The following is a 23,720-nucleotide window of genomic DNA, read 5'->3' as shown; positions in this document are numbered from 1 at the left end:
ATTACAGGTCTCTCTCATCTTTGTAAGTGGGAGAACTTGCACAATTGGTGGCTGACTAAATAATTTTTTGCCCCACTGTACCTAGCCTATGATCAAGGAGACAAGACGTGCATGCCACTTAAGACTACTGAGATGCACCTTATGTCTCAAAACACTTAATTTAAAAAGAGAAACACCAGCACTGCGTGGCCTCGCACCCAGCCAGTACTCCAGGGTGATACACGGCAGCCTTTTTGTGGCAGTATTTACAGCCCTTTCTGTGTGTGCCTCGCCACCAGGCTGCCTCAATGGTGATTGATGCCTCTGTACAGAGCTCCAGGCGATATGCAGCCCAGGGCTCAAAGTGCTGAGTCCGGGGGCTGTGGTCTCATCCCAGCACTCTTAAACAGCTCCTTCAGTTTACTTCCCGTCATTCTCTTCTTTCTGTTTCTGGTCATTGGACTGTGACTGGGTTCCCACTCTGAAATGGGTCCTTCTCCTTATTCTCCTACTCTTTCTGTTCCTCATCATTAAACCCAATGATTTCTGTATCTGTCAACCATCAGAGCTACTCCAATGACGATCACTCCCCAGAGCCCAGAGAGATGCTTCGCTCCTCTCCCAACCGCTCTCACAGACACAGTGTGGGCTTCGTCTCCACCGTCTACAACAGTACCCTACCTGCAAGTGAGTCACTCTCTCTCACACACACACACACACACACACACACACAAACTTTCCTCCTTTTTAATAAAAATAATAAATAATTTAGCCTCTTTTCCTCTTCAATTTCGATCTCATCGCTGCAACTCCCTAATGGGTTCAGGGGCCGAAGGTCGAGTCATGTGTCCTCAGAAACATGACCAGCCCAACCGCGCTTCTTAATCTCTCTAGGGTATGTCAGGTGGGACGCTAGCGTCCCACCTTGCCAACATCCAGTGAGATTGCAGAGCGCCAAATTCAAATACAAAAATACTCATTATAAAAATTCAGAAAAGATATGACTATTTTACATGGGTTTAAAGATTAACTCCTTGTGAATCCAACCACTGTTCAGATTTCAAAAATGCTTTACGTCGAAAGCATACCTTACGATTATTTGAGAACATAGCCCAGCAGACAAATCATTACAAACAGTAACCAGCCAAGTAGAAGTTACACAAGTCAGAAATATAGATAAAATTAATCACTTACCTTTGACGATCTTCATATGGTGGCACTCAGAAGACATTAATTTATTCAATAAATGTTCCTTTTGTTCGATAAAGTCTCTCTTTATATCCGAAAACCTCAGTTTTGTTCGCGTTTTCGATAATCGATAATATTTCAACCGGACAATAACATTGTCAATATAAAAGGTAAACAAGAAAGGCACTCTCTCGGTCACGCCCATGAAAAAGCTCTGTGACACGGCAGGGTCCACTCATTCAGACTGCTCTTACTCCCTCATTTTTCAAAATACAATTTCTAAAGACTGACGTCTAGTGGAAGGCATAGGAACTGCAATTTAAGCCCTAAGTCAATGGACACTGTAATGGCATTGAATAGAAAACTACAACAAAAAAATCCTACTCCCGGAATGGATTTTTCTCAGGTTTTCGCCTGCCAAATCAGTTCTGTTAATACTCATAGACACTATTTTAACAGTTTTGGAAACTTTTGTGTTTTCTATCCATATCTACTATTATATTATATGCATATCCTATCCTCTGGGCCTGCTTTTCATCCAAAATTCCAAATGCTGCCCCCTACCCTAGAGAAGTTAACACCCGCCCGCTTAACCCAGAAATCAGCCGCACCAGTGTGTCGGAGGAAACACCTTTCACCTGATGACCAAGGTCAGCCTGTATCCGCCCGGCCCGCCACAAGGATTCGCTGAAAGCGCAATGAGCCAAGTAGTCCCCCGGCCAAACCCTCCCCTAACACGGATGATGCTGAGACAATTGTGATCCGCCCTATGGGACTCCCGATCACGGCCGGTTGTGACACTGCCCGGGATCGAACTCTGGTCTGTAGTGACGCCTTTAACACTGCGATGCAGTGCCTTAGACCGCTGCACCACTCAGGAGGACCCATAACACATTTCTATCTGGAGCCTCTCTAGCCAGTGTGTGTTCCTCCTATTTAACCGGTGTGGTGGTTGTTGTTCTCTAATCAGTGTGTGTGTGTGTGTGTTCTATCAGACTCGGCCCATCGTGGCCTGGCCCCGTGTCCAGCGGTGACCGCAGTGATGAGGAACCCAGTCTACACAGTCCGCAGCCATAGAGTCCACACCAACAACTGTCCCTCTGTCTCCTCCCAGATCTGCCAACACCAGCACAACAACCAACACCCCAGGTAATTACCCCAGACAGAATAACAACCCCGACAGAATAACTACCCCGAAAAGTGGAGCCCAGTCATTCCTCAAGGGGGCAAATTATTGTTTAGTCTAAATAATTGGCTTGAAAATATGACATTGCTTAAGTAGGCAAATATTTAGTAGGAAACAACTTGGTCATCATTATGATGAAGGCAATTTTTCTTTATGGCAATGTTGCCTTCAGTTAGGTTAGTTGGTTAAAAATACCTTGCAATGCTAACGTTAGCTAGCTGAAATCCAGTGCTCTCCCCTCAATCTTAGCTAGCTAGCTAATGTTATACTACATCTAAAGTCAATCTGACAACATTACAATGATGACAAGTTTCTCCTACTAAATAGTTGCTTCCTTTGGAGATGTCGTGCTGTTTGAGAATGCATTGAGTAGCAGATTCAGTCGTGTACCAGTCCCTAAGATGACTTTCATAAAAAGGCGTTAGTGGCGCTATGTTCAACCCATGAATTATGTAGGAAGAGAGTGTGTGTGTGTCAGTCCGCAGCACCAGGGGCGTCTGAGCCTGGACCTGAGCCAAAAGCGTCCAGCAGCAGACTACTCCGAGTCCTCGTCACGCAGCAGCCGCACCTCCCATGGTACCAACTCACTACCCTCCAGTGCTCGCCTGGGCCTTGGTCAGTCACCCATGCACGCACGCCACATACACGCGCTCGTATTATACATGCTTGCGCACACACAAAAAATACTTATTATACCCATGCCACACACACAATAATTGTATTATATACGCGTGCGCACACACACACACACACACACTGATGGACTTTTCCTCTATTGCATCAGATTCTTCCAGTAACGTCCAGTACCGGACAGAGAGGATTAAGATCCCCTCCACTCCCCGCTACCCTCGATCTATGCTGGGCTCTGACAGAGGTACGTGCATGGATGGATGGATGCATAATTGAACAAACAAATTTAGTTTAGTGGGTGGATAGACAAATTAATGAATTAACAAATGAGTGGATGGATGAATGAACACGTATTAAGATGCCTATTCCCTGAATACTGTACCTCTCGACCAATATTACCTGACTCTGGTCCCAAGGGGACTTTAGAATGCTCATTTTCCACTCAACTAAAGAATATTATTCCAAATCAAACAGCTGACTACACTTGTTTTTTTCTCTGAGATGTGATACCCCTGTTAGCAGGTCATTTAAAGGTGCTGTTCTGTAATCTACTGCTGAAAAAGTTGGACACAGGGAAACACTAATCTACTGTTGAAAAAACACTAAACACAGGGAAACACTTTAACCATATAGATTTTGTGTCCTGGGCCATTAAAGCTGGGTGTTAATATGCTTGTGTCAGGATATTTACAACCTGGTTACCTGTCTGAGAAATGACACTAACTATGGACCAATTATTTCCCTTTCTCACTCTCGCTTTCGCTCTACTACCATGTTTTAACTGTTGTGAGTACTTGAATTGTTTTTACTATGGTTGTAAGAATGACAAACAAATTTTCCCTTGGGAATTAATAAAGTACGATCTCATCTTAATATCTCATTTAAAGTCTCTTATCCTCTCTCCCCGCCACCCCTCGACAGGGTCCCTGTCACATTCAGAGTGCAGCAGTCCCAGCCTCATCACTCCCCCCCAATCACCTCTGAACCTGGAGACTTCCTCCTTCGCCAGCAGCCAATCACAGAGCTCCATATCCACCCTGCCCAGAATCTCCGTCAGCCCTGTGCCAATTGGAGAGCGGAGGAAAGACCGGTAGGATGGGAAAGATGACAAATGTGAGATAGGGCTGGACAGTCTAAAACATGGTGTGGAATGGAGTATCCCCAGCAGTTTTATTTATTTACTATTTTCCACTACTAGCAATCCTCATTCAATTGGTCAAATAATCACCAAGCTCTTTGTTAGCTGGCTGTATCACAACTGGCCGTGATTGGGAGTCCCATAGGGCGACACAGAATTGGCCCAGCGTCTTCTGGGTTTGGCCCGGGGTAGACCGTCATTGTAAATAAGAATTTGTTCTTAACGGACTTGCCTCGTTAAATAAAGGTTAAATTAAAGCTAACTCAGGTGGACTAGTACTAGAATATATTAAATAACACTGGTCTAAAGGAGTACAGGTAGGAAGTGTGTGATGCGTAGATTATATATCAGCTATAATGCTCTTGGTATATGCAGCATTAAGGTCAGTTGAGTGTTGCTGTCGTTTCTCCTTGTAGCCTGGTCCCAGATCTGTTTGTGCTTTAGCCAACTCCTCTGACCATGACAGTGGAATGATCAAATTTGTCACATGCGCCGAATACAACTGGTGTAGACGTTACCATCAAATGCATGCTTACGAGCCCTTCCAAACTATGCAAAGTTTAAAAATAAAATAGTAAAAATAGTAAAATAAAATACACAAGAATGGAGCTATATACAGGGAGTACCAGTACCAGATCAATGTGGAGCTATGTACAGGGAGTACCAGTACCAGATCAATGTGGAGCTATATACAGGGAGTACCAGTACCAGATCAATGTGGAGCTATATACAGGGAGTACCAGTACCAGATCAATGTGGAGCTATATACAGGGAGTACCAGTACCAGATCAATGTGGAGCTATATACAGGGAGCACCAGTACCAGATCAGCGTGGAGCTATATACAGGAAGCACCAGTACCAGATCAATGTGGAGCTATATACAGGGAGTACCAGTACCAGATCAATGTGGAGCTATATACAGGGAGTACCAGTACCAGATCAATGTGGAGCTATATACAGGGAGTACCAGTACCAGCTCAATGTGGAGCTATATACAGGGAGTACCAGTACCAGATCAATGTGGCGCTATATACAGGGAGCACCAGTACCAGATCAGCGTGGAGCTATATACAGGGAGCACCAGTACCAGATCAGCGTGGAGCTATATACAGGGAGCACCAGTACCAGATCAATGTGGCGCTATATACAGGGAGCACCAGTACCAGATCAGCGTGGAGCTATATACAGGGAGTACCAGATCAATGTGGCGCTATATACAGGGAGCACCAGTACCAGATCAGCGTGGAGCTATATACAGGGAGCACCAGTACCAGATCAATGTGGCGCTATATACAGGGAGTACCAGTACCAGATCAATGTGGCGCTATATACAGGGAGCACCAGTACCAGATCAGCGTGGAGCTTTATACAGGGAGCACCAGTACCAGATCAGCGTGGAGCTATATACAGGGAGCACCAATACCAGATCAATGTGGAGCTATATACAGGGAGTACCAATACCAGATCAATGTGGAGCTATATACAGGGAGCACCAGTACCAGATCAATGTGGAGCTATATAGAGAGAGCACCAGTACCAGATCAATGTGGAGCTATATAGAGGGAGCACCAGTACCAGATCAATGTGGAGCTATATAGAGGGAGCACCAGTACCAGATCAATGTGAAGCTATATTCAGGGAGTACCAGTACCAGATCAATGTGCAGAGGTACCAGATATTTGAAATAGATATGTACAGTGCCTTGCGAAAGTATTCGGCCCCCTTGAACTTTGCGACCTTTTGCCACATTTCAGGCTTCAAACATAAAGATATAAAACTGTATGGGGGACACAATCATGAAGTGGAACGACATTTATTGGATATTTCAAACTTTTTTTACAAATCAAAAACTGAAAAATTGGGCGTGCAAAATTATTCAGCCCCTTTACTTTCAGTGCAGCAAACTCTCTCCAGAAGTTCAGTGAGGATCTCTGAATGATCCAATGTTGACCTAAATGACTAATGATGATAAATACAATCCACCTGTGTGTAATCAAGTCTCCGTATAAATGCACCTGCACTGTGATAGTCTCAGAGGTCCGTTAAAAGCGCAGAGAGCATCATGAAGAACAAGGAACACACCAGGCAGGTCCGAGATACTGTTGTGAAGAAGTTTAAAGCCGGATTTGGATACAAAAAGATTTCCCAAGCTTTAAACATCCCAAGGAGCACTGTGCAAGCGATAATATTGAAATGGAAGGAATATCAGACCACTGCAAATCTACCAAGACCTGGCCGTCCCTCTAAACTTTCAGCTCATACAAGGAGAAGACTGATCAGAGATGCAGCCAAGAGGCCCATGATCACTCTGGATGAACTGCAGAGATCTACAGCTGAGGTGGGAGACTCTGTCCATAGGACAACAATCAGTCATATATTGCACAAATCTGGCCTTTATGGAAGAGTGGCAAGAAGAAAGCCATTTCTTAAAGATATCCATAAAAAGTGTCGTTTAAATTTTGCCACAAGCCACTTGGGGGAGACACCAAACATGTGGAAGAAGGTGCTCTGGTCAGATGAAACCAAAATGGAACTTTTTGGCAACAATGCAAAACGTTATGTTTGGCGTAAAAGCAACACAGCTGAACACACCATCCCCACTGTCAAACATGGTGGTGGCAGCTTCATGGTTTGGGCCTGCTTTTCTTCAGCAGGGACAGGGAAGATGGTTAAAATTGATGGGAAGATGGATGGAGCCAAATACAGGACCATTCTGGAAGAAAACCTGATGGAGTCTGCAAAAGACCTGAGACTGGGACGGAGATTTGTCTTCCAACAAGACAATGATCCAAAACATAAAGCAAAATCTACAATGGAATGGTTCAAAAATAAGTCAATGTCAAAGTCCAGACCTGAATCCAATCGAGAATCTGTGGAAAGAACTGAAAACTGCTGTTCACAAATGCTCTCCATCCAACCTCACTGAGCTCGAGCTGTTTTGCAAGGAGGAATGGGAAAAAATGTCAGTCTCTCGATGTGCAAAACTGATAGACATACCCCAAGCGACTTACAGCTGTAATCGCAGCAAAAGGTGGCGCTACAAAGTATTAACTTAAGGGGGCTGAATAATTTTGCACGCCCAATTTTTCAGTTTTTGATTTGTTAAAAAAGTTTGAAATATCCAATAAATGTCGTTCCACTTCATGATTGTGTCCCACTTGTTGTTGATTCTTCACAAAAAAATACAGTTTTATATCTTTATGTTTGAAGCCTGAAATGTGGCAAAAGGTCGCAAAGTTCAAGGGGGCCGAATACTTTCGCAAGGCACTGTACATGAAGGCAGGATAAAGTGACTAGTCATCATGATAGATAATGTTAAGAATTAAATAAAGAAAAGAGTAGTAGCAGTAGCACATGGGTGTAAAAGTGTGTGTGATGTGTACGTATGCATGTTTGTGTGTTAGAAGGGTTTGCTAAACACATGCAGAAGGAACCAGGCTATTTTCCTTTTGTAATATTTAGTTGTTTCTTCTTCTCACACCAGACCTGTTTGGCCTCTGCATTTCCGTCTGTTTTCTTTTACTGCCTGTCCTTCCTGTCCACTTCGTGTCTGTTTTTTCTCTCGTCCATCTCCTCTCTCGTTTCTTCTCTTCCATCTGCCGTGTGTGTAAATGTCTCCAGGTCTCTGCACCGTAACAGGTCTTTTCTGAGGATCCCTCTGGCTGCTAGGCCGAGGTTCTCCTCTCTCAGGAGCCTCAGGTTTGTTGACTGACTGACTGATGGTCTTACTGTTACCTTGCTTGAGTGTTGGATAGAAATACTGAAATTAAGATGTAGACACAGGCCCACTTCAGAAACAACTCCTTGCCCCCCCAGTCTTGTGATTAGGAGCCAGGAGTTGTTTCCAGGCAGAGCCCATAGAGACTTGGAATGTGTAGAGCATGTGCTGTGGGGTATTTCTCACCCCTGAACAGCAGCTAGGTCTAGAATCCCACTTCTCTGTTGAACAGGTCAGTGCACGCCAGGTTTACGTTAGCCTGCGTTTCATGGAAAAGATCCAGAAAACATCTAAACTATTCTAACACTATGATGTGGCCAGTTTCATGTGTGAAGTCCTCACTGAGGCTGCATGATACTGAATGTCCGTGCCCTTTTGCAGATGGGATGGCATTCTGAGTGTGTTTGGGCCCAATGCTAGTCACCAGGCTGAATGTGAAGATAACTCTGTCCACCTCACAACCTCTGGATCTTTTACTTGTCTTCTCCTTGTAGCACACAGTCTCTCTGTTATTTCTATCTGTTGGTTTTTCATGTGATATGTAATATGTCTCTGTCTTGTGAAAATCAATATGAGAGTTTCATAGCACCCTAATCCCTATGTAGTGCACAACTTTTGGTAATACCCTCATAGGGGAGATGAGATGCAGCCCTGAAGTTTCTCATCCCTCCGTCCCGTCAGGCCGTACCTGGAGGAACCTCGTAATGTGATCGTTCACAAAGGGGCGGAGCCTCTGGGCATCTCTATCGTCAGCGGCGAGAACGGCGGTATTTTCGTCTCCAAGGTAACCGGAGGCAGCATCGCCCATCAGGCCGGGCTGGAGTACGGCGACCAACTCCTTGAGGTAACTTTCCTGTTTCATTGCTCCTTCCTGCCAGGGTTAAGGGTCATATCCGTTTCAGCTCAGGAGGAAATTATAAATGTGACGATGTGCAAGCGACTGCTCTGGCTGCAGTCAACATCTAGACTACACATACTCCAGTTCCCCCTCATGGAATATAACATTACATTTAGGATTTTTGTCATTTAGCAGTTGTTCTTATCCAGAGTGACCTAGTCTGCCGTTCATGCCTGAGAATGACAATTGAGAAGTGCTATTTATTTTCAGTGAGGTTTATTTCAATAACATCTTACCTTTCTCTCCTCCGTTTCATCTCCCCTCCTCCAGTATAATGGTATTAACTTGCGTAATGCCACAGAGCAGCAAGCCAGGCTGATAATTGGTCAGCAGTGTGACACCATCACCATCATGGCTCAGTACAACCCCCACATGTACCAGCTGGGAAACCACTCACGCTCCAGGTCATACACACACACACAGCTGGAAAACCATTCAAAATCCACATAAAAAAAAATAATAATAATCTTCCCAGAGGTTAGTTTTTTAAATGAAAGGTAATCAAAGACCAAATGTTATTCATAGTTCAAAAGTGGTGTAAAGTTGACCTCCGACCATGCCATGTATTATGTAAATCCCAAAGTAATCATCTGGAGAAATATACAGGCATCATTTGGCACCTCTATCCAATTTAAATAGATGGCACCAATCTCTCCCATTCATTTGACTGAGGTATTAAGGTTTTTGTTTCTCTCTCTTTGCGTGTGTAGTTCTCGTCTGGAGCCGGTGAGCAGCCAGTCAACTCCCCATGGCAGTGGAGCCACCACCCCTGACAACCACTCTACTATAGACACTCTGAGTGAACAAGACGAAGGAACACTCACCCCCTCCTCCAAACAGACCACCCCTACAACTAGTCCTCATAGTTTCATCAGGTAACAAACACACCTCTGACTGCTCCAGCCTCTCTAACCTAATGTGTGTTTGTACTGAAAGGGTTGGATACAGCAGCAGACACATTTCTGTTTCGTAAGGATGAGTAAAGTCTTCTTCCCTCCCCATCCAGGATGTTGTCAGAGGGTAGTCGTAAGGTGTGTGAACCACGGGTGGTGACGGTGCGCAGAGCCCAGGGGGCAGAACTGGGGCTGGGGCTATGTGGAGGGAACCTCCGCGGGGTCTATGTAGAGAGTCTGGAAGAGGACAGCCCTGCTAGGGGAACAGAGGGTCTGCAGCCTGGGGACCTCATACTGGAGGTAGGTTTTTACATAAACCAGCATGTGTGCAGATTTGATTTGAGACACTAGGGATGGTGTTTTGAAAAAATGGCGCTATTGGAATAGTATTTATTTTTGTTGGATATCCGGATATTAAAAAAATACGTACCTGAGCACTGCTGCGCGGGGGAGAGGCTGGCTCTATTGCTTCAGCGGCCTGCGGAGTTTATATGGGGCAGTGTGTGTTGCGAGCAGACAGAGGGAGAGAGTGAGACACAAAGGACATTTTGCTACAGCCAAGACTAGCTAAAGCAGTCACTTGAAGCATTCACTATGTTATTTTATAACAGTGCCTGTCTTGACTGGAGTAGCCTATAGAAGCTAGCTAGCTACATACTTTTTAGCATTTTCACTAACCCAAATCCTTTTCCTAACCATAACCTCAGTCTCCTAACCTGCTACGAAAAAGTAACTTTAGTATCAAAGTGGCAAGAAAATAGTTTTTCTCCAACTATAGCTAGCTAGGCTAATTAAGGCCATATGCTACACTTTATCCCCAACCCAATTCAAATAAAACAGCCTACCGGTTTCTCTTTATAGCCTACTCTTCATTACCCTAACTTTTAATTCTGTTATTTTATTCCATCTTGCATTGCATTAGTGAACGCTCACTCAACTTGCAAAGCATTGAGCCTCTTTGATTGGCCAACATTAACAACAAGCTACTCACGTGAAGGTTGCCGGTCTTCATTTATGGGGCGAATGGTGCACGTCATAAAAACAACATTGAAAAGTTTGTTTCATTAAAATGAAAGATTTGAAATGTCATGGTATATCCTTGTATGTAACAATGTCACATGGATATTTTCATTTAATTTAGATAAAGCCTTTTGTGTTAAAATCAGTTTAAATGTTCAGATATTTTGAATAATCCTGCACATCCTTAACACACACACACACACACACACACACACACACACACACACACACACACACAGAGATTGTATAATAACTTTTTTCTAAGTGAACAGTTTGCACCCTGCAGTATCTCTTCCATAGCTCATTACCATTCCTCCTGCCTGTCTTTGTTCCTTCATCGATTGCCCCCCTCTTTCTCTATCATGACATACTGTGGTCGATCTAACTCATACTATCCCATTCCTGGCATGCTCCCTCCCTGTCCCTATAAGCTCTGTTCTCCAAACAGACCTAGAGCTTTTTCATCAGGACAGAACACGCAGTAGAGCTTTCACCTTTCATCCCCCTGGCAATTCTCCTCATCTTCTGTCATCATCCTCCTCCCCCCCAGAATGAATCAATAGACGGACACTTCATACAGCCAAGGGATTTCCCTCCTCCTTTCCTCTTCTCTCTGTCTCTCTCTTGTGCACGCTCACACTCTTGATCTCCCTCTTTTCGTTATAATTTGTTACGGAAATTTGAATGTTTGTTTTCATTTGTTTGTGTAATGTATGGTGTTGACCCAGTAAAGGCCATTGTAAATTCAAATTCTCTCTCTCAGTATGGGTCAGTAAACATGAAGAACAAGACAGTGGAGGAGGTGTATGTAGAGATGCTGAAGCCAGCCGAGACGGTCACACTCAAAGTCCAACAACGACAGGAGGACTTCAACATTGTCAAAGACACACCGGGGGACGGCTTCTATATCAGGTACACACACATATCCTGTCCCCAAAGTGCCTGTTTTTCATGATACCCTCAATGCAATCTACTGTACCTCATGCACCTCCACTTCTATGCCTTCAGAAAGTATTCTGTGGGGCGGCAGGTAGCCTAGTGGTTAGAGCGTTGGACTAGTAACCGAAAGGTTGCAAGATCGAATCCCCGATCTGTCATTCTGCCCCTGAACAAAGCAGTTAACCCACTGTTCCTAGGCTGTCATTGAAAATAAGAATTTGTTCTAAACTGATTTGCCTAGAGGCATAAAGGTATATAAAAAAAATAAAAAAAACATTCACACCCCTTTTTCCACATTTTGGATTTAATTGAAATGCGTTGTCACCAAACTACAAAAAATAGTATATTTTTCCATTTTTTTTTGTGATGAACAATTTAACACCGTATCTTGATTAGATGAATATTCAACCCCCTCACCTTTGGCAGTGATTATCAGTCAATGTAGTCTTGGTAAGCAAATCCAGTGCATATTTGGCCTTTTGTTTTAGGTTATTGTCATGCTGAAAGGTGAATTTGTCTCCCAGTGGCTGAACCAAGTTTTCCTTAAGGATTTAGCCTGTGCTTAGATCTGTTCAGTTTCTTTTTATCCAAAAAAACTCCCTAGTCCTTGCCGATGACAAGCATACCCACAACATGATGCAGCCACCACCATGCTTGAAATATGATGAGGGTGGTACTCTGATGTGTTGAATTTGCCCCAAACATAACGCTTTGTATTCATGACAGAGTTCATTTCTAAGCAATTTTTTAAGCAATATATTTAGTGCCTGATTGCAAACAGGATGCATGTTTTGGAATATTGTCTTTTACAGGCTTCCTTTTCACACTGTCCATTTGTTAGTATTTTGGCATAACTACAATGTTGTTGATCCATCCTCAGTTATCTCCTATCACTGCCATTAAGCTCTAACTTGTTTTAAAATTAACACTGAGCTCATGGGGTACTCCCTGAGCGGTTTCCTTCCTCTCCGGCAACTGAGTTAGGAATGATGCCTGTATTTTTGTGGTGACTGAATGTATTGATACACCATCCAAAGTGTAATTAATAAGTTAACCACGCTGAAAGGAATATTCTCTCAGCTTTTTTTATTTATTATTTTTACACATCTACCAATAGGTGCTTTGAAATGTGCTTGAAATTCACTGCTTGACTGAGGACCTTACCGATAATTGTATATGTGGGATACAGAGATGGGGTAGTCATTTAAAAATCATGGTATACACTATCATTGCACACGTGCAACTTGTGAATTGTTGAGCACATTTTTACTCCTGAATTTAGGCTTGCCATAAAAGGGGTTGAATGCTTATTGACTCAAGACATTTCAGCTTTACATTTTTTTATGAATTTGTTAGAAATGTTAAGAAGTTCCACAATCTCAATTTAACCATTTGAAATTCAGGCTGTAACACAACAAAATGTGGACAAAGTTGAGGGGTGTGAATACTTTCAGAGCACATACAGTGCATTCTTTACAGCCTGAATTTTAAATGGATTCAATTGAAATAATACCCCATAATGACAAAGCGAAAAACATTATCTAAAAAAAAAATGTAATAAATACAAAAACTACCTTTTTTATGTAAGTATTTAGACCTTTTGCTATGATACTTGAAATTGAGCTCAGGTGCATCCTGTTTCTATTGATCATTCTTGAAATGTTTCTACGACTTGATTGGAGTCCACCTTTTAGTAAATCAATTGATTGGACATGATTTGGACATGATTTGGAAAGACACACACATTGTGTCGAGGCACAGATCTGGGGAAAGGTACCATAACATTTCTGAAGCATTGAAGGTCCCCAAGAACACAGTGGCCTCCATCATTCTTAAGTGGAAGAAGTTTGGAACCACCAAGACTCTTCCTAGAGCTGGGTCACCTGGCCAAATGGAGCAATCGGGAAGTTAACCAAGAACCCTCTGTTCTCTGTGGAGATGGGAGAATGTTCCAGAAGGACAACCATCTCTGTAGCACTTCACCAATCAGGACTTTATAGTAGAGTGGCCAGACGGAAGCCACTCCTCAGTAAAAGGCATATGACAGCCCACTTGGAGTTTGCCAAAAGGACTCTCAGACCATGAGAAACCAGATTATCTGGTCTGATGATACTAAGGTTGAACTTTTTGGCCTGAATGACAAGCGTCACATCTAGAGGAAACCTTGCACTATCCCTACGGTGAAGCATAGTTGTGGCAGCAGCATCATGCTATCATGTTTTTCAGCGACAGGGACTGGGAGACTAGTCAGGATCGAGGGAAAGATGAATGTAGCAAAGTACAGAAAGATCCTTGATGACAACCAGTGGTGTAAAGTACTTAAGTAAAAATACTATAAAGTACTACTTAAGTAGTTTTTTGGGGTATCTGTACTTACTATGTATATTTTTGACTATTTTTACTTCACTACATGCCTAAAGAAAATTGTATTTTTACTCCATACATTTTCCATGACACCCAAAAGTACTCGTTACATTTTGAATGCTTTGAAGGACAGAAAATGATTCAATTCACAAGCTTATCAAGAGAACATCCCTGGTCATCCCTACTGCCTCTGATCTGGCGGACTCACTAAACACATGCTTTGTTTGTAAATTATGTCTAAATTGTGCCATCTGGTTTGCTTACTATCAGTATTTTTATTTGTACTTTTACTTGGATACTTCAGTATTTTTTAGCAATTACGTTTACTCAAGTAGGATTTTACTGGATGATTTTCTATTAAGTTATCTTTACTTAACAATTGAGGTCCTGCTCCAGAGCGCTCAGGACCTCAGACTGGGGCGAAGGTTCACCTTCCAATAGGACAATGACCCTAAGCACAGGCAAGACAATGCAGGAGAAACTCCCCATATACAGGCGTGCCAAGCTTGTCACGTCATACCCAAGAAAACTCGAGGTTGTAATTGCTGCTTAAGGTGCTTCAACAAAGTACTGAGTAAAGGGTCTGAATACTTGTAAATGAGTTAATTCAGATTTTAATTTTCAATACATTTGCGGAATTGTTAATCTGTTTTTGCTTTGTCATTATGGTGTATTGTGTGTAGATTGATAAGGGAAAGATGCACTTTCTCTTCATCTAAAGCAATTAGGTCCCACATCCAGGAGGACCATCCCATCCACCATCTCTCTCCCTAGAGATACTATCTATCATACATTCAGCAGGGTTGGTTTACCTGCGGACAGACTGAGGAGACTCTCTTCATTGCGCCCAGGCTAAATGCCCTTGTAGAAAGTGTCTGCGTGAGCGCATGTCTGTCACTTTGCATCTATGTAGGCTCAAGGCAGACTGAGACAGACCATACAGTAAATAAAGGCTGTGAATGAAGAGGAGGGGGAAGTCTGTTGGTAAGTGCAGCTGTTTGTTGTTAGAAGTCTGTAGAAAGCTGAGAGGTTGTGTCCCAAATGGCACCTTATTCCCTATACAGTACCCATTTTCTTTTTTTTTTATAAACCAGACCTCATTGGGCTCTGGTCAAAGGTAGTGCACTATATAAGGAATATGGTGCCATTTGGGACTTAGTCGGAGTTTCTGCATGGCAGCCGCAGTCACTAGTCATACAGGCTGGGTCGTGATGTCATTGGCACTAACTCTGCACACAGCCCCACAGATATACTTCGAAAGAGTTATGGGGCTCCAACCATACTGGGTGCAGGGTTGCACACACGGACACACTGAACACGCATGCGCGCACACACACACTAACCCTCTCTTCCTTTCTCTCCCTCCTGCATTCTTTCTTCCTACCCTCCTTACCTCCATCTCTCCAGAGCACTTTATGAGCGGACAGTGGAGGCAGAGCTGGACCTTAGTTTTAAGAAGGATGACATCCTGTATGTGGATGATACTCTACCAAAGGGCAGCTTTGGCACCTGGATGGCCTGGCAGCTGGATGAGAATGCACAGCAGATCCAGAGAGGACAGATACCCAGCAAATACATGTGAGACACACTCAGACATGCAGACGCATACACACACACGCGTCATGGCTCTTGTGTAATTATATTGTGTGTCTGTGTAGGATGGACCAGGAGTTGTACCGTAGACACAGTATGACAGAGCTGAAAGACGACAAGGACAGTAAGAGCCTCTCTGCCGCCGCCAGGCGATCCTTCTTCAGGAGGAAGCACAAACACAAACGCAGTGGCTCCAAAGATGGCAAGGAACTGGTGGCTCTGGACGCCATTAGCACAGACTCTATACCATTCCTAGAGGGTGAGGGGACACACACCTTTACATGGATAGAGAATTGGGCTGGAGTGTAACTACCTACAGGCTAGGTGCAACTTATTTGATTTTGGTATTGGGCATTTGTGTGTGTTTGACCATGTATATGGGTGTCTCACTCCCTCTCAGACTGTGTGAGCATGGCGTACCAGCGGGTCCAGAAGGTAGAGTGTGTGTCTCCCAGGCCGGTTCTGATCCTCGGTCCTCTCTCAGACCCCGTCAAGGACATGCTGGTCAAAGAGTCCCCCGGGAAGTTTTGCAGATGTGTCCTGGGTGAGTAAAGTACAACAGTTCTAATAATACATTACAACAGCGTACACAAGTATCTACAAAATAGGCCTACCCCAACTTGCTGACTGAGCTCAAGTCCTAGAGATTATGTTCCAAATGGCACCCTATTCCCTATATAGTGCACTACTTTTGACCGGGCCCTGGGGATAGGCTGCCGTTTCTGACAGACATTGTCTTGCTTGGACTCCAAAAGCCACCTTTTGTCTTAAAATAATTAGAAAATAAGAAAATTTAATCATTTAGCAGATGCTCTTATCCAGAGGAACTTAGTTAGTGTATTCATCATAAGATAGCTGGGTGGGCAAAACACATTTCTTAGTCATAGTAAGTACATTTTTCCTCAAAGTAGCTATCAGCAAAGTCAATTCAAGTGCAAGTGTTTAGTTTACGAAAATCTTTTTTGTACCATGGTCTTGTAGTGGATGGGCGCTTCGACTGGGCCAATTGTGCGCCGCCCTATGATACTCCCGGTCACGGCCGGTTGTGACAGCCTGGGATCTAACCCGGGTTTATAGTGACACCTCAAGCTTTGCGCTGCAGTGCCTGAGACCACTACACCGTTAGGGAGGCTCTCTGTATTCCATTTTCAATAAATGTGCAAACATTTCTATAAATATGTTTTCACTTTGTCATTATGGAGTAGTGTGTGTGTGTGTGTGTGTGTGTGTGTGTATATAGACATTTTTGCAATGGAAATGAGAATTTCTTATTGGAGAAGTTGAGGTAGTCCCTCCCTGTTTCAGTCTGTTTTCTGCTGTTTGGTGCCTAATGAATATGACCCTGGTGTTCTGTGGTTCTGACGTGTGTGTGTGTGTGGTTTCCTCAGAGGTGATGAAGGCGTCCCAGCAGGCTATAGAGCGCGGCGTCAAAGACTGCCTCTTCATCGACTACAAACGCAGGAGCGGCCATTTTGACGTGACCACCGTGGCCTCCATCAAGGAGATAACAGAGAAGGTACAGCGTCAGGGCTGGTCTAGGATAAGTTTGACCTTTTTTAAGATAATAGTGAATAAGATTATATGAACTGGGGGACCTGATCCTAGATAAACATTCCTTCTTCGTTACATCCTCTTCTCTTTTGTCAGATACAAGTGTTCCCCTTTGATATTTCAGAATTTGTGAAAGGTGGGTCAATTTATAAATGTAGCATTTTAAAGATGTGGTCAATTAATAGCAGATTTTATGCCACCTCAAAAGAATTCCTTGGGTTTTTGGATTATCACAATTAACGTTCTGTGGTACCGGAAGTGAAGTCTCTTTCGTGTGATCCATTCTGAATGTAGTATGATCATGTTGCTTGTTGTACCTTAAACAGAACTGATCTAAGATGTCCTCCTCTCCCAGGACTGTCACTGTCTGCTAGACATCGCACCCCATGCCATTGAGAGGCTGCACAGCGTCCACATTTACCCAATCGTCATCTTCATCCGCTACAAAAACTCCAAGCAGATAAAGTAAGAAGCCAGCCAAACCCATCATCTTCAAAGACCTTTAGTGTTAAAACATTCTAGATCTTTTAAATGTGATCTTTAGTGTGTTTTCTCCATTTCTACTTGGTGGTTGAGTTCACAGAAATCTTTTGTGTGTGGGATGTTCCCATGGGTCAGTAACTCATTGGAGAAATGAATGGGATGTAAGGGTGTTTAGTTTTAAATAGTGCTACAGTATAATAGCGTTATAATCCCCAGGCTCCTTTTCTTCTCGACTACCCCCCCCCCCCCCCACACACACACACACACAGAAATCTCCTGGCTGTATCTCAATGTTCTTTGATAACTTACTCTACTTCTTGACCGGTCAGTAATGAAGAGATTGGATAGATATCCTCTATACCATGGTACCATTAATCACTCAGCACTAATAGGCTTGTCCCAGTAGTGAGTTGAGTTGTAGTGCCATGTTTTGGGGACTTAGAGAGATCAGTCTATTATTTAGAAAATATATATAAAAATATTGTATAGATCAATAAATACAAAGGCTATGAAAATAGGGGTACTTTTTTTATTATTATTATTATTTGTACATATACTGTATAGTATGTGGCCCTAAGTTTTATCATTACAAAGATACAGTTGAAGTCGGAAGTTAGCCAGATACATTTAAACTCAGTTTTTCACAATTCCTGACATTTGATCCTAGTAGAAAGTCCCTGTCTTAGGTCAGTTAGGATCCCCACTTTGTTTTAAGAATGTGAAATGTCAGAATAATAGTAGTGATTTATTTCAGCTTTTATTTCTTTCATCACATTCCCAGTGGGTCAGAAGTTTACATACTCAATTAGTGTTTGGTAGTATTGCCTTTAAAATGTTTAACTTGGGTCAAATGTTACAGGTAGCCTTCCAAAAGCTTCCCACAATAAGTTGGGTGAATTTTGGCCCATTCCTCCTGACAGAGCTGGTGTAAATGAGTCAGGTTTGTAGGCCTCCTTGCTCACACATGCCTTTTCCGTTCTGCCCACAACTTTTCTATAGGATGAGGTCAGGGCTTTGTGATGGCCGCCCCAATATCTTGACTTTGTTGTCCTTAAGCCATTTTGCCACAACTTTGGAAGTATGCTTGGGGTCATTGTCCATTTGGAAGACCCATTTGCGACCAAGCTTTAGCTTCCTGACTGATGTCTTGAGATGTTGCTTCAATACATCCACATACTTTTCCTCCTCATGATGCCATCTCTTTTGTCAAGTGCACCAGTCCCTCCTGCAGCAAAGCACCCCTACAACATGATGCAGCCAACCCCGTGCTTCACGGTTGGGATGGTGTTCTTCGGCTTGCAAGTTTTTCCTCCAAACATAACCATGGTCATTATGGCCAAACAGTTCTATTTTTGTTTCATCAGACCTGAGGACATTTCTCCAAAAAGTACGAGCTTTGTCCCCATGTGCAGTTGCAAACCGTAGTCTTGCTTTTTTGTGGAGGTTTTGGAGCAGTGGCTTCTTCCTTGCTGAGTGGCCTTTCAGGTTATGTCGATATAGGACTCGTTTTACTGTGGATGTAGATACTTTTGTACCTGTTTTCTCCAGCATCTTCACAAGGTCCTTTGCTATTGTTCTGGGATTGACTTGCACATTTCGCACCAAAGTACGTTCATTTCTAGGAGACAGAACGCGTCTCCTTCCTGAGCGGTATGACGGCTGTGTGGTTCCATGGTGTTTATACTTGCGTACTATTGTTTGTACAGATGTACGTGGTACCTTCAGGCATTTGGAAATTGCTCCCAAGGATGAACCAGACTTGTGGAGGTCTAAAAAAAATGTTTCTGAGGTCTTGGCTGATTTATTTTTATTTCCCCATGATGTCAAGCAAAGAAGCACTGAGTTTGAAGGTAGGCCTTGAAATACATCCACAGGTACACCTCCAATTGACTAAAAGGATGTCAATTAGCCTATAAAAACTTCTAAATCCATGAAATCATTTTCTGGAATTTTCCCAAGCTGCTTAAAGGCACAGTCAACTTAGTGTATGTAGACTTCTGACCCATTGGAATTGTGATACAATGAATTATAAGTGAAATAATCTGTCTGTAAACAATTGTTGGAAAAATGACTTGTCATGCACAAAGTAGATGTCCTAACCGACTTGCTAAAACTATAGTTTAACAAGAAATTTGTGCAGTGTTTGAAAATCGAGTTTTAAAGACTTACGACTTCAACTGTATATAAGGACCTTGAGCATTCTCCAGTGGCAAACTATTATCAGGGGAAGGGTCTATATTAAAGAACATTATAAGCTAATCACACCCTATTAGTATGTCAAACATTTGAAGATTCCATTGATCATTTATCTAAATAAAAAAGTGGCATTGGTCTTACTTAAATGATTGGAAATGATACTGTGAGCTAAATTAATCATCGTAACACTTTAGTAAATAATTTAAAGGGCTAATTACCACAAATGTCATGCCCAGAGGTTGTGTTTTAATACTCTAAACAGGCTTCCTTTCCTCTTGTACTCTGCCAACTTTTGAGAGAAGAGTTTTGTCTGTGTGTTAGTAGCGAGCCTGTGTCCTAATACTTTGTGCTGGTTTCCTCTCCTCAGGGAACAGAAGGATCCAGTGTATCTGCGGGACAAGGTCTCTCAAAAACATTCCAAGGAGCAGTTTGAGGTCGCACAGAAGATTGAGCAGGAGTATAGCAAATTCTTTACAGGTTGGCATATTGCACTGTACTGTGTTGTCTGTCTGTGTGTTTGCCTTTGGTTATGCCCGTGTGTGTATGTGGGTAGATGAGTGTCTGCATGTGTGGCTGTGTGGCGTCTTCCCTGATGAAGACTGCTTAAGTATGCAGCTTTTCTTTTAATGTGTGGCATCTTCCTACCTTATTAACCGTTTGTCTGCTGTATCTTTACAGGTATTGTCCAGGGCGGCACTCTTCCCTACATTTGCACTCAGATCATGACAATAGTTGATCAGGAACAGAGTAAGGTCCTGTGGACTCCCCTTGGCTGCTCCTAGGGGGTGGAGGCCACCACTGCACGCTGCGTCACTGCGCCTCATCTCCACTCACAACAAACACTAAAAAACCTTCCACACTATACCAATAGGTACACTACAGTGAGCTATTACACATGTAAACTAGTGATATTTTTGTTATATAGTTTTATTATGATGTTGATTCGTACCTTAACCGGAGCCTCTTATTTTTCTGTGTATTCTGGAGCAGGTTGGTAGCACTGACAGTTGATGTTAAAGTTAATTCGGTCTTCCTTAAGGGTTTTATGGTTGTGTTTTTGTAATGTTGCGTTGTATGCATCTGTTTACAGTTTTTTTTAAAACGAGTCTTGAGTATTGAGTATTGGTGTTCAATGTTCTGCTTGAATGTGCATTACACCCCCCCCCCCCCCCCCAGATGAAGTAAAGAACCCTGACCCAGAATCGGCCCCAAACAAACCTGTGTACCAAATGACATCAACCTGTTTTACACACCACGTTCAATGACTGACAACTAATAATGTGGAAGAATAATGTCTGCGTGTGTGTATGAGAGTTTGTGTGTACGAGTGATAGTTATGTTATTGATAAACTAATGACTTTGTTGGTTGGATTGAAACATGGATTTTGAAGTTGACGCCATAGAAACTAAACCTGCAGAACAGATATAAAGCTCTCCAAGCGACATTTCTTATCTATAAAAAAAGAAAATGTAATCCGAAAGTCGATTTTTGGATCTGTCAATCAATTCTGGCTTCAGACCAAACTTCTATGTGCACCATGTGTGCAACAGTGTATCAATCAATTCAATTGTGTTTCTATAAGAAAGAAAAAGCCATGAAAATCAGACATGGCAGTAGCGAATGGTGTCTGTTCTACTCGTTATGTTTCTATGGTCACTGTATGTGAGTGGACAGTTTACAGGCCTATCAGAAGTGCCTTCTGTCGTAGACTTGGTCCAAAAACAGACCCCCAGCCCTTACCCATTCAGATCTAATGGAACAGGATAAGTAGAAGCAATATGGAGGTAAACCTCCCCACTGCCCATTGGAAGGCTAGGTGGAGCCATCACCATGTTGTTTACACTTATCTGGTACCTTCAGATCTGTAAACACCATAGTGTTAACACTAAATCTGCAAACACCATAGTGTTATCACTATAGATCCACTTACAATGTTAAGTGTTAACACTAAAGATCTACAAATAAACACTATAGAGTGTAAACGCTATAGATCTGCAATGCTCGGGCTTGTTTTGGGGCGGGGCAGTACAGAGCATATGACAATGGTAAGGTTGTGAGGGCGACCACCTCAGAATGCACTCCAGGGCTAGACAGACCACTGTGTCTCTATCACATGCTATCTCTTGGTCACATATTTAAAGACGCTATAGAATATAACAAATATATGTGTGTAGGAGTATACATACAAACTCACAGGCACTTGAGTACCTGTATGTACAGTATGCAGATGCATCTGAGATCTTATATTAGATGTATTTTGACTAGGTCTCAGGCCTAGGGAAGTTCAAACAGTTAAGTCATGTCTTAGCAGGTATTAGCATGTTTTTTTAACGGTTTTATTTTTGTCTTGTTTTGTGGTTTGTTGTCAGTCACTTTTTAAATGTACTCACAAACCAGAAAGACACCATGGAGCAAATGTGCAGGGGAAAATCTTTCTTAAAGAAAATACTTTGTTTCTCTTCCTTAAATCCGTTGAAATGTTAGGTTTTTTCATTATTTAATTTCTTTATTTTTTTTATCCAAGAGGCACAAAAATATTGCTATTGTCCCTCATTCTTCTGTCATCCTTGAACCCCATTCTCCTGTATCCTAATGTTGTGCCAAAATCCAGTACGTCAGTTTTATCTTTTTACTTCTGTTTTGCACTTGTTATTCTGTGGACCTTAAAACAAATAGCTGTTTCCCAGTAGACTTTATAAATAGGTACTATATTATCATTTTTACTGTAACTAATTCACATTTTAAATGTATCACGTCAGTTCCTTACATTTCATTGATGGCCTTTTTATTCTTTAACCTTGATTAGAAAACTGACAGATTGCTCCTCAGTTGCATTCTCGATGAAAAAGGGATTTCTTGCACAGTTTATCAAATGAAAATCGGACATGAAGTTTGACTATTGGGCTATATGATTAGGCATAGTAAGTAAAATTGTAATGTAACCCATTTTCTGAGTAGATTTTAGATGGTTTAAAATTAGAAGAGGGATGCCACGTAACATGGTTTTATTTTTAGGAGGAACGACTAGTTGCCAGGTACTATTCTGATTGCGGTTTTCTTTATTAAAAATAATGATTTGTATCAAATGTTGAGACATTAACATGAGAATAAAAGTCTTTCTTTATCACGACGACATGGCTTCTGTGTCAGACTCTTTAGTGGGGACTCACACTTGGCGACAATGGTGAGACTATCAGCAACCAGTCATTTTCAATAGAAGAAGACAGACACAGCGACTTAACGTTTGGCAACTAGAGCTAGAAACCAATGTTCAACATTTCACAAATGTATAAAGATTTCAGCAATGTGACTGCACAACAGTCAATTAGGAGACCCCAGCTCTTGCAAGCAAGCTTTGATATTGGCTAACAACCAAACTGCCATCATGCATACTGTTTGAAGGATACACCCACCAGGGGAGATCTCCCTGACTTGATCGCTGATTATCTCGGCAAGTCTGAGTCCCCAGTTATTCGTCTCTTTCACTCTCTCCCTGTCCTTGAATGAGTTAGTTAGCAACCTTGTTTCATTCAGTGCTAGGAAAATTAGAATTTAGACCGTTTAAAGGTCCAATGCAGCTGTTTTTATCTCAATATAAAATATTTTCTGGGTAACAGTGAAGTACCATACTGTGATTGTTTTCAATTAAAAAATAAACCAAAATGGCTTCTTAGCTAAGAGCAATTGCTCAAGCTAGAATTTTTCAGGAGTTCAGAAAACTGAAAATTAGCTGTTTTGAAAGTCATTCTTATTGGTCTGATTTACTGCCTGATGATGTCACCATGCAGGCCAAAAGGTCTGATGAAACCAAGATTGAACTCTTTGGCCTGAATGCCAAGTGTCACGTCTGGAGGAAACCTGGCACCATCCCTACGGTGAAGCATGATGGTGGTAGCATCATGCTGTGGGGATGTTTTTCAGGGACTGGGAGACTTTTTTCAC

At 42.4% G+C, this 23,720-nt stretch overlaps 1 protein-coding gene across 13 annotated transcripts in view; it reads left to right on the top strand.

Annotated features, from left to right (window-relative positions):
• The window catches only part of dlg5a (discs large MAGUK scaffold protein 5a), a 62,156-nt gene extending 39,247 nt beyond the window's left edge, over positions 1 to 22,909 (top strand). For 4 of the 13 annotated variants that reach the window (XM_021580816.3, XM_090217162.1, XM_036960306.2 and 1 more), the window contains exons 18-35: positions 546 to 666; positions 2,163 to 2,316; positions 2,832 to 2,968; positions 3,138 to 3,227; positions 3,905 to 4,073; positions 7,744 to 7,821; positions 8,522 to 8,684; positions 9,009 to 9,142; positions 9,449 to 9,613; positions 9,745 to 9,931; positions 11,415 to 11,563; positions 15,362 to 15,532; positions 15,613 to 15,806; positions 15,948 to 16,091; positions 16,936 to 17,063; positions 17,454 to 17,563; positions 20,145 to 20,254; positions 20,456 to 22,909. In XM_021580816.3, the coding sequence (XP_021436491.2) occupies positions 546 to 666; positions 2,163 to 2,316; positions 2,832 to 2,968; positions 3,138 to 3,227; positions 3,905 to 4,073; positions 7,744 to 7,821; positions 8,522 to 8,684; positions 9,009 to 9,142; positions 9,449 to 9,613; positions 9,745 to 9,931; positions 11,415 to 11,563; positions 15,362 to 15,532; positions 15,613 to 15,806; positions 15,948 to 16,091; positions 16,936 to 17,063; positions 17,454 to 17,563; positions 20,145 to 20,254; positions 20,456 to 20,559 (2,508 nt within the window). In that variant the 3' untranslated portion in view covers positions 20,560 to 22,909. Of the gene's footprint in view, positions 1 to 545; positions 667 to 2,162; positions 2,317 to 2,831; positions 2,969 to 3,137; positions 3,228 to 3,904; positions 4,074 to 7,743; positions 7,822 to 8,521; positions 8,685 to 9,008; positions 9,143 to 9,448; positions 9,614 to 9,744; positions 9,932 to 11,414; positions 11,564 to 15,361; positions 15,533 to 15,612; positions 15,807 to 15,947; positions 16,092 to 16,935; positions 17,064 to 17,424; positions 17,564 to 20,144; positions 20,255 to 20,455 lie in introns of all 13 variants that reach the window. The other 9 variants (XM_090217164.1, XM_021580820.3, XR_016491008.1 and 6 more) reach the window with 8 other exon arrangements.
• The last annotated feature ends 811 nt before the right edge of the window (positions 22,910 to 23,720 follow it).

This window comes from Oncorhynchus mykiss, chromosome 23, assembly GCF_057628025.1.
Source record: "Oncorhynchus mykiss isolate SJ-2025 chromosome 23, ASM5762802v1, whole genome shotgun sequence".
Classification (NCBI taxonomy): Eukaryota; Metazoa; Chordata; class Actinopteri; order Salmoniformes; family Salmonidae; genus Oncorhynchus; species Oncorhynchus mykiss.
The sequence above is the reverse complement of the archived record's forward strand: the minus strand, read 5'-3'. Positions and strand labels throughout refer to the sequence as shown.